At 38.2% G+C, this 11091-nt stretch overlaps 1 protein-coding gene across 1 annotated transcript in view; it reads left to right on the top strand.

Annotated features, from left to right (window-relative positions):
* The window catches only part of LOC102301303 (prolyl endopeptidase), a 10172-nt gene extending 1358 nt beyond the window's left edge, over positions 1-8814 (top strand). The window contains exons 3-14 of the mRNA XM_005921603.3: positions 555-688; positions 805-935; positions 1201-1410; positions 2999-3120; positions 3235-3340; positions 3469-3660; positions 3783-3980; positions 4265-4368; positions 5571-5802; positions 6197-6328; positions 6431-6587; positions 7899-8814. Of these exons, the coding sequence (XP_005921665.1) occupies positions 555-688; positions 805-935; positions 1201-1410; positions 2999-3120; positions 3235-3340; positions 3469-3660; positions 3783-3980; positions 4265-4368; positions 5571-5802; positions 6197-6328; positions 6431-6587; positions 7899-8193 (2013 nt within the window). The 3' untranslated portion in view covers positions 8194-8814. The remainder of the gene's footprint in view (positions 1-554; positions 689-804; positions 936-1200; positions 1411-2998; positions 3121-3234; positions 3341-3468; positions 3661-3782; positions 3981-4264; positions 4369-5570; positions 5803-6196; positions 6329-6430; positions 6588-7898) is intronic.
* The last annotated feature ends 2277 nt before the right edge of the window (positions 8815-11091 follow it).

Genomic DNA, 11091 nt, shown 5'->3' on the forward strand with positions numbered 1-11091 from the left:
GGGGGGGGGGTTAGGGTCAGGCGGATATGGCAACTTGGCCTTGCAAGACTACTTTCTAATCCCTTACTCATTACTCGTAGTTGTTTTGTTCTATTTTCATGCACAAAGAATCAGTAGTTGTTGGGTCTGTATGTTTTTAGTGTCTCTTGGTATATTTTAAACTTAACCTAAATTAACAGACTCCTTCAGTTCAATAGATCATGAGACATGAGAAATGAAAAATATGCAAATGTTTAACAAAATTATCTTCTCTAATTAGTATGATCTACAAAACCTAGCTTGTTTGGAGGTTTGGATAGCTTTTTTCCCTTGGGAAAAAATAAGATCTTTATTTAAAAACTGTATTTTGTATTTATTCAGGTTATCGTTGATATTAACGTTTGATCTAAAACATTTAATCATGACAAATATGCCAAAAAAAGAACTCAGGAAGAGGTGGATACTTTTTCCACAGCAAAGATATCTGCTAAATAATTATTTGCTCTTTTGAGCAGTCTGTTGAAATGATAATGGTAAAATGTAAAGCATGGTTGTATTATGCTTTCTTCCATTAGGCCTTTGTCAGTGCCCAGAACAAGCTCACTTTGCCATTTTTAGAGCACTGTGAGGTGCGAGAGCTGTTCAAAGAGCGCATGACTGAGCTGTATGACTATCCCAAGTATAGCTGTCCCTTCAAGAGAGGAAGCAGGTAAAGCTTGCTGCAACTGATTCCATAATAATATTTTTGATGTTGGATTTCAGCTTTAGTGTTAGATGACAGAGTGATTATGTGACATTCCAGTAGCTTTTCTCTTTGTTTTTTAGGTACTTTCACTTTTACAACACGGGCCTCCAGAACCAGAGTGTGATGTATGTGCAAGAGAACCTAGATGCCGAGCCCACAGTCTTCTTAGATCCAAACACATTTTCTGAGGATGGGACAGTTGCTCTGCGAGGTATCAGCCGTGGCTATTATAAAAGCAAAGTACCCATTTTACTGATATGAAAAAATATGTTGCCTGCATTTCTGGATCGTGTGCTCTTTTTAATTTTAGTAATACATTTAGTTCAAAATTGCCTTTCAAGTAATAGTTGCTTCATGTGGTAGTTTTTACTCAGTTTTGAATAAAAATCTCTACAAATATAGTGTCCTCTCTGATGTCTAAATTTTGTTAAGTTTCCTTGTTAACATTCTATTTATGTTTCTCTGATTTCTTCAAGGCTATGCATTCTCTGAGGATGGAGAGTACTTGGCATATGGCACTAGTGCCAGTGGGTCTGACTGGGTGGAGATCCGCTTTCTGCGCGTTGAGGGCGCCGTGCCTTTAGAGGACCGCCTGGAGCGAGTCAAGTTTAGCTGCATGTCCTGGACCCACGATGGGAAGGGGCTTTTTTACAACTCGTATCCTGACCAGGAGGGCAAAAGTGATGGTAAGACTGTGTTGGACAGGATTCAAACATTCTCAAATACTAAACCTTCATTTGGCTGCAGTAAATTACCTTCAAAATATGAAATACTTATAAGATAATTGACATTCTTGGAACTCAGTCTGCCTACCTAGCCTCATGGGACAGGGCTCTCTGCCAGGACAGAAGAAAATGGATTAATGGATATCTGCTTAAGGACTCGCTTTTCTGTGCACTGGCCAGTTACCATTTAAAAAAGCTAATGAAAAGCTAAATTGTCATTAGATAATTGCTAGCGGTTTCAAATGTATATATCTCCAAATGCAGTCTACATAGACTGTTAAACTGCATGCAGCAGCAATGTCTGCTCAAACGTGAGTGGAAAATAAAACTTGATCAAAGACAGCATTAATGTATTATTATAATTTAAAAACAACAACAACAACCTTGAATTAAGAATAAAAAAAAACAGGAATTACAGACATTTTCATACACAGATCTCCGTTTTCATAGACTGAAATTGCTAACCGACTGACAAGCATTTCAATGGCCAGGTGAGGCCTGTTCCATTGTTATTTCATGACAAATGAGTCAAAGTGCTGATTTTTTTTGTAACATTTGTAACAGCTTTTCACTGTCATCATTAGACTAAAAAACTAAAAACCAAAAATAAAGAGATCCGGGAGCTTTAGACAACAAAGTTGGATGATGACAAAATTATTTTCATGGTTTAGAAAAGTTAGTTTACACTAACACGACAAGAACACGACAAATTGTCAAGGTACAGCAGGAAATGCAGCAGTTTGCACTTTGCTGTAAAGTGAAAACTGCTCATTACAGTCAAGAACAGGAAGACCAGATTAGATGTTACCAGAAATCATCTAAAAGAATCTGCATTGTTCTGGGAAGGAAATAAAAAACAAACAAATTTGAACTTTTTACCAGATGATGACAAGAGAAAAGTATGGAGAAGCGTGCCACGTTACCAGTCAGACATGACTTATAATGTCAGTGGAAATGGATCACTGGTCTTTATTAATGATGTAAGTGTTGAAAGAAATAGCAGTATGAGTTGTGAAGTGTACAGGTTTATACTCGCTCAGTTTCAGCCAAATGTTACAAAACTCATAGGACAGTGCTTAAACAGTGCAAATGAATATTATCCCAAAGCATACTGCAAAAGCAACCAAAGAGTTACTCAAGGCAAAGAAATTGGATGTTCTTCAGTGGTCAAGTCAGTAAGCTGTTGTCATTCCAATAGAGCAAAGTGCACAAATGCAGAAAGACTCACAAACAAGCACCAAATGAAGGCCTAGCAGAGCATCTCCAGGGAGGTGAACCACAGCATTTGGTGATGTTTGCCGGTTTTAGACAGTCAAAGATTGTAAATGGTTTTCATCCATGTAAAGTTACGTTTGTATGTCCAATTACTTTTGAGCCACTGTAAATGGACAATGTATTTAATGTCATAAGGCGAAATGTTTGTCATTTGTCAATATTTGTTATTTTCTGTTTATTGTTTTGAAACCTTTTGTTATCTAGTATTATAAATTTTGCACCCACTCGTAACACTCTTCGTCTTTTTGTATTCGATTTTGTTTTTTGCTTTCAGGCACTGAGACCTCCACTAACCTGCATCAGAAGTTATACTATCATGTTCTGGGGACTCCACAGTCTGAGGACGTCCTATGTGCAGAGTTTCCTGATCACCCCAAATGGATGAGTGGAGCAGAAGTATGTGTGAAGTTGTTTTTTTTCCCCCCTCTACTGTCATGTCATCAAACTTGGACAGAATGCATGTTTTAGTTGGCATTCAGGTGCAGTTTAATGATTGCAGATGTACTGTAGGTATCAGAAGATGGGTGCTACGTGCTGCTGTCTATCAGAGAAGGTTGTGATCCTGTCAACAGACTGTGGTATTGTGACCTCAAGACCACTCCTCAGGGTATTACAGGTATTCTGTACTTGTTTCTCTTTATTTCTCAAAGTATTTTGCTACTTTAAGACAAACAAATATTGTTCTTCTTGTAGTCTTACTCGCTTAACAGTTTGATTTTAGAACTGAAATCCTTGTTTGCTCAGGACTTTTGCCATGGGTAAAATTAATCGACAACTTTGACGCCGAGTACGAATACGTGACGAACGAGGGCACATTGTTCACCTTCAAGACCAACTTAGACGCCCCTCGTTACAGACTAATCAACATCGACTTTGCCTCTCCGGAGCAGAGCAGCTGGAAGGAGCTCCTGCCTCAACATGAAAAGGATGTCATTGGTGAGGTTCTGCAACACATGCATGACCTTTTCCCTATAAAATATGAAGCGTTAGCAGTTTAGCCCTGTCATTAAATAGTACATTTCAATGTCATTCATTCTTTTGCCATGTCTTCCTTGCAGTGTTTGCCACCTGTACATACTCCAGCTATTTGTTCGTGTGCTTCCTCCATGATGTGAAGAATGTGTTGAAAATGTATCGTCTGAGCTCAGGAGAGGAGCTGAGGACCTTCCCTCTTGATGTTGGATCCATAGTAGGGTTCACAGGACGAAAGCGAGACTCTGAAATCTTCTATTATTTCACTTCTTTCCTATCGCCAGGTAATATAATGCAAAAGTTATTTTTAATCAAAAAAAGCTATTTTGTTTATCAGATGCCTTGTCTCGCAATTTCTACCTGTGCAAATATTGTTGTTTAAGTGAAATAAGTCAACCTTTATGTTAAGTTTGTATAAATAAGAAACAAGTAATGCAATTTTGTTCTCATTTCTAAGTTCCACGTATTATTTCATTAAGTAAATTTGTACTGTCTTTAAGAATTCACTGATTGTGAAGTGATTTCAAAATAGTAAAGAAAATGAAACTTTTACTTTCTTTTCATCTAGCCATCATTTACCACTGTGACCTAACCAAGGAGCCCCTGCAGCCCCATATCTTCAGAGAGGTCACTGTCAAAGGCTTCAACCCCTCCGACTACCAGACCACACAGGTAACTAGAGCCTAGACTGGGATTACCAGTGTTTAAATAGGTGTGTTTCATTTCTCTTTAAAAATAGGCTGTGGTAAACACATTTATTAAAAGATATCTCAACAGTTAATTATGCATAAATGCCCAACTTTAACCTAGTTTTTAAAGTACTGACCCAGCATTTATCCAAAATGACAGACATAAAACGGTGGTGTACAGGCCAGTTTGTACCCTGACAAACAAAATGAAAGGTTTTATCAATTGTCTGGCTCGAAAACGGCAAACTGAGGGCAAACTATCAGCTTAGGGTTGTTGTAGAAAAGGTGGGCTAAATCAGGTATAGGTAGCATTTATTAACGTAAGCAGCACTCAAACTGAGCTTTCAAAGTAGTTTTTTTAACTAGAACTGTACCCTAATAGTCAAATCATCAGATATTTGTTTCTTAGTTTAATTTTGTGATTTTTAGATGTTGTATGTTTCTAAACATGAGGCTATAAACCAAGTCAGTATGGGTGTGTTCACAGTAGTAACTGTCACATGTCAGTTCACCTTGTTGTGGCAAATAAGCAACTTTTTCTGACTGAAGTATAACGGGAAGGATTGCTCGGCCGTCATAGGAGACATGAGCCCTTTCTCTTTAAATGTAGCCAAAGTAACAGCCATTAATTCTGATTTATAAAAAAAAAAAGATTGATTGCCAGATGGAGTTGGAAGCTGGTCACCTGTGGAGAGAAATGAAAGAGAAAGAAATTTTGCAATTAGTCATAAGATTTGAAGCTTTTATGTTATGATAGATGTTGTCAGTGTCCCTGGGAAATGATTATGGGCCAGGAATGGATGACCTGACATAGCTGATTTTATATTTAAGTGGTTCAGATTCCTGAGAAACTTGCAGTAAATTGTCCTTTAGATAGTCTAGCCTTGGCCAGACCATGTTTCAAATTCTTTTTACTTCCTCTGTACATATAGTGTCCCAGAGTTAGATATATTTATATACTTCTGCTGAAAACAGCGGCCTCGAAAATAGCTCTGTAAGTGTAAAATGTTCACGATGCAGACAGGATTTTAAAAGAGCTCCTGTCTTCTCTTGTCTTCTGACTCAGAAACAAGGATAGACTGGTGATGTAAGCTTTACTGTTCTTTACCTTTTCGTAATTCACTTCCCATCTCCTTTTGTTTCCCTGACAATCTTTTTTTTTTTCTCTCTCTCTTGTTGTCTCAGATCTTTTTTCCCTCAAAGGATGGCACTCAGATACCCATGTTCATTGTTCACAAGAAGGGCATCAAAATGGACGGCTCCCATCCAGGTTTTTTATATGGCTACGGGGGCTTTAACATCTCCATCACGCCAAGCTACAGCGTGTCCAGACTCATCTTTGTCAGACATCTGGGAGGAGTTTTAGCTGTCGCCAACATCAGAGGAGGAGGAGAATATGGGGAGACCTGGCACAAAGGTGAGGAGCTTTTGACACGTAATTATAAACATGACTACAGAGCTCAATCGCAAGGGCATGTCCAGTTTGCCCTGTTAGAAAATGCCTGTGTTTGTGTGTGTTTGTAGCACATACAGTAGATTGTGTCTTGTCTTTCAATAATGACATCTTTAGTTAAAAGTTTGAAATGAATATATTTGCATGTTGAGAGATTCTGGAGTTTTCTGTGGCTGAGGAGGCATAAATGTTGTTTTTAAGAATTTCTAACCTGACAAGCATAAAAAAACATATCAGACACACATTATTATTCAAAGCAGAATAATTTTAGATCTTTTCAAACGTGCCTGGAGGGAATCTTTTAAATATTACCAGCGCAAAGTCCTCATTTACATACTTTGTATTCTTTTTTTTCCAGCTGGCATGCTGGCAAATAAACAGAACTGCTTCACAGACTTCCAGTGTGCAGCTGAATATCTAATCAAGGAGGGATACACTTCTCCCTCCAAACTGACTATAAATGGAGGCTCCAATGGTGGCCTGCTTGTAGGTATGTATGCTTCCACTAAAGAACAAGATACACTAAAACAATATAATCGCAGCAAATGGATATAGATGATGATGTTTCTGAATCCTTGGTGTCCTGTCTCAGCGGCCTGTGTAAACGAGCGGCCTGAGCTGTTTGGATGTGCAGTAGCTCAGGTGGGCGTCATGGACATGCTGAAGTTCCACAAGTTCACAATCGGGCACGCCTGGACCACAGATTTTGGCTGTTCAGAAGACAAAGAGCAGTTTGAATGGCTGATCAAGTAGGTGCTCTCTGACCACAGTGTAGATTTTAATGTGTATTATATACTGTAGGCTGCATTTACATCAGCTGCCTTTCTTTATACATTTTAATCTGAGCTTCACTGATTACATTGGCTACATGGACATAAAAAAATGTGTTCCCAGTCCCAAGTAGCTATTAGCTGAAAGCCTGGCATATTTCAGCATGGTGTGCAACATGTCCTTTAAAGAATTGAGGAAACTGGACAAGTGGAGGACAAAAGAAAAAGTTCCAGGCCTAAAACCCTGTCTGCAGCAGATAAAGTGTCTGAAGGTCATTTCCTTAAGGAATGGGGATTTAAAAAGTCCAGTTGTCAAGAAGCCATTGCTAAGGAAGAGAAACAGGGAGGAGGCTGAGTTATGCCAAATTACACAAAGACTGGATTGAAGATCAGTGGTAACAGGTCTTTATGGTGTGATGAATATATACAGAGGCTGAGATGTAGTGGTTTTGAGCTACATCTCAGCCAGTGGTGTTGGTGATCTTGTCAAATTTTAAGGAATTATGAATTTGGAAAACACTCTCAGATTTTAATCCACCAGGCAATACAGTTTGGAAAGCATGTGATTGACAGCAGCTTCATTTTTTTAGCATTACAATGATCCTCAACACACAGTTAATGCAGTAAAAGCATACACAAATAGAAAAATAAAAATACACCATGAAACACTGTCAGTCATGGATGGGTCTCCCCAGAACCCAGACAGTGTGAGATCATCCTGACAGAGAACAGATCAAAGGGTACCCAACATCCAAAGAAGATCTTTGAAGAATCCCGAGGACTACCAAAACATGACAAGAAATCTTTCCTAAGAGAGTTCAGGCTGTGTTGAGGAATAAAGGTGGTCATACCAAATATCGACTTTCATGCTTATTAGAATTGTACAGTCTTAGCTTTTAGCTTGTATACTGTATTCCCTTGTGTTTGTTTGCCCATTTTAATAAATAACTGAAAATCTGCAGTAATTTTCTTTGCAAAATATAAAGAAATAAGAATTGGCTCAAGACTCTGGCACAGTACTGTATTTTAATGAAATATGTAATTCCAGGAGTTATCCTTGAGTCTTGATTTGAGAACTGAAGCTCACAAAGAAATTCAGAACAAACAAAATTACCCGATTGTTTCGTTTGTGATGTAGGATAGCAGTGTGAATATTTTAAGGTTAAACAAAATACATTTTGTACTCCAACATTATCATTGCTCTGACATTTTTATAGAGGGATTCTGCTGTTTACTTAATATTTAAACGGTTGCAGTCCTAACAAAGATCCCACTGGTCCTCTCTCGCAGATACTCCCCGCTTCATAACATCCGTGTACCAGAAGGCAATGGGGTCCAGTACCCCGCTGTGCTTTTGCTGACAGGCGACCACGATGACCGGGTAGTGCCTCTGCATTCCCTCAAGTACATCGCCACTCTGCAGCACATTGTAGGTCGCAGCCCCAAGCAGACAAATCCCCTTTTCATCCTTGTGGACACAAAGTCAGGCCACGGTGCTGGAAAGCCCACCAGCAAAGTCATTCAGGAGGTGGCTGACACTTACGCCTTCATCGCTCGCTGTCTCAACATCTCTTGGGTCAAATAACCTGCATCTACCTTTTAAAGTGTGTGGGGTTTCTTTTTTTCTTTTTTTAATCCTTTGGTCAAACCATATTTAGAATACCGTTAATACCAGAATACCGTTAATACCAGATGTTGACACATTGTTTATAGCACTGCTACCTTCCCCCCCCCCCTTTTTTTTTGTGCTGATCTGTTTTTGTCCCTCCCCCTGTGTGAGCAGATTAGATCACAGAGTCATCAGGCTCTGCACAAATATAAGCCAACATGCATCTCTCACACCTAATGTGTTGTTTGTTTTGTGTAGTCACAGGGGGCTCTTTTCAAGGATGATGCAGTAATCAGCCAATCAGCCGTTAAAGTCATGAGGTGAAAATAGCAAAAAGTTCATTTCAAGATTGTTCCTGCTCCCTTTGGGTGCTGCAACGTGATGTGTGTGTGTAATTTATTTCTGGGTTGTGCGCAGAATGGAGTCTGTTTGATGTCAGATGAAATCAGTACATACAAATGTTAGTGACAGTATTACACGGATGATGGTACTGCTGGTGGATGAAATGAAAACAAATGCAAAAAAAAAAATCGGTTGTTTCCATGGGAAAGTGTGTGTGTGTGTGTGTATGATGATGTGTGTGTGTGTGTGTGTGTGTGTGTGTGTTGTGTGTTGTGTGTGTGTGTGTTAGTGTGTTTGGTGGTGTGTGTTGGTGTGTTAGTGTGTGTGTGTGTGTGTAAGTAAATGTCAGTCCTTACATTAATTTCAGACTGATGATTTCTACCTCTTGACTTGTGCTGATTGTTTTCCTTTTCAAAGGGAACAAAACACAATGCCACAAATACAATAAATAACTTTTTCAACAGTGACTCATCGGGATCTTTTATTATTTGTGTATGTTAACAGCTATGCACCTTCATGTAGTAAATAAAATTACACTAGGGTAACAGCTCAGGATAAAAATATGAAATTTGATTGTCCAAATTGAGGAATAATTCTCCGATCCAAAGTGGCAAGTTTGAGTGAAACAAATGAAGGCAGTGAGTAAAAAATCTTTTATTTGAGATAATCTTGGACAAAGACAGAAATATTTTGCTTTCTATTAAAAAATATAATTAAATAATAAGCTGGGATATGAATCGGTCTGTTGTTCCCTTTCACAGACAAAGAGCAAGTCAGGGCGTCTAGATCTAATCTTGAGTTCATGTGTGGTCTTCCACCAGGGGGCAGTCACGCTGAAAGTGAACAACGGGTATAGCAGCAAGCACAAAATGAGGGTGGTCTCACAGAGGGAGCCATGAGGATTAATAAACGTACATGTTTCATGTTCAAAAGCCTCTCCGATGTCCCACTTTTGGTTTTCATAAGCATAATCAGTCACACCTGAAACTTTTATAATCATCTCAAACACTCCATTCTGTGACCGCGCCTTTAATGAACAATACATTACAAAATGGCAAGAAGTTGAGCTTCATGATGACTCTTTCATCATTTATGGGTTATATATATATATTTTTTTTTTTTAAATGTTTAAATGCATATGAGTTAGTATGAAAACATGCACAAATTTCTTTTATCTAAATTCAAACTGGTGTGCACCATTACATTACATTTTTCACAACATTCAAATAAACTGATATCAAATTAGAAAAACGTCTATTAGAAGTGAAGTAAAAAAAAATTAAACAAATTCAAATGCTTTGCAAAAATGTCAGTTTCAGATAAACATAAATTAGATAAACATAAATCTGAAGACAGAAAAAATGACAGTTTATATGTTTCATTTCTATTATTTAAAACACACAATAAACATAAAAGATGGACATGAAAATACTCATGGTTTCAGATTCAGATCATTTTGAACGTGCTCAGTGTTCCAGCAAAACCAAATTACTCGTCATGTTATGAAACTAAAACAGTCGTGAAATCTGACGCCAAGAAGATTCAATTTTTCTTTTAAGTTTTGAGAATGTTTTCTGACACAACACTGACTCGCTTTACTTAAAACCAAATTATACTGCCTGTCTTAATACTTTAACATCTGTTCCAGCTCCCCAACAACTTTGGGTGACAAAGATCGGCTAGTGCCTCTGCATTTCTATTTAACCTATTTAACTTTAGGTTAAATAACTGGAAGAATGAACAGCTACATTGACTGAATAACAACCAGAGCCAGATATAGGCCATGCGCAATAGAATCAAACGAGCTATTTGACCAAACTTATCAAAAATATCAAAAATGTTAAAAATAAATAGATCCCAGTCGTTACAAATAACTTTGTCAGCACTCAATGCCTCATCTAAGGTTTGCCACCCCCCCACCCCCCTTTTAATCACCTCCCAGCCAATTTAGATTGAATGCGCACGCGTCCACATACACCCGCGTGGGAAATCAGAGGATACTGGACCACCAGATGGCGCATAAAACCCCGTGAAATCCTGCTGCCTGCCTACATGTAGACTGGTGTGTCAGTGAACTGATCCTAGTGGTAAACTTCACAAAAGAAAAAAACACCCTCACTGTTTCACTTGTCTGTGCTGAAGCTGGCGGGTCATCACACACAAAGAAAGTGGTTTATAGGATTAGCCCATGCATGACCTACATTATAATATTATGTTAAAACATCCTATTATAAGTTGGCTTTAGGTGGAAATAACCATCACATGTGGCAATAATCTTATCAACTTATGTCTAATGAAAGCGGTGAAAAAGATCCTCATTTCTGATTGGCTGACACATTCGAAGACATTATAACGCGCCCGATGAACACACACCTGTGGTTATAAGCATTAACGCTTATAATCACATGTAATAATTTAATAGTTGCGAATGTAGCTTTTTGTATCTATCTATCTATCTATCTATCTATCTATCTATCTATCTATCTATCTATCTATCTATCTATCTATCTATCTATCTATCTATCTATCTAT

This window comes from Haplochromis burtoni, unplaced genomic scaffold, assembly GCF_018398535.1.
Source record: "Haplochromis burtoni strain Fernald_Lab_line unplaced genomic scaffold, NCSU_Asbu1 Contig_47, whole genome shotgun sequence".
NCBI classification, from domain to species: Eukaryota; Metazoa; Chordata; class Actinopteri; order Cichliformes; family Cichlidae; genus Haplochromis; species Haplochromis burtoni.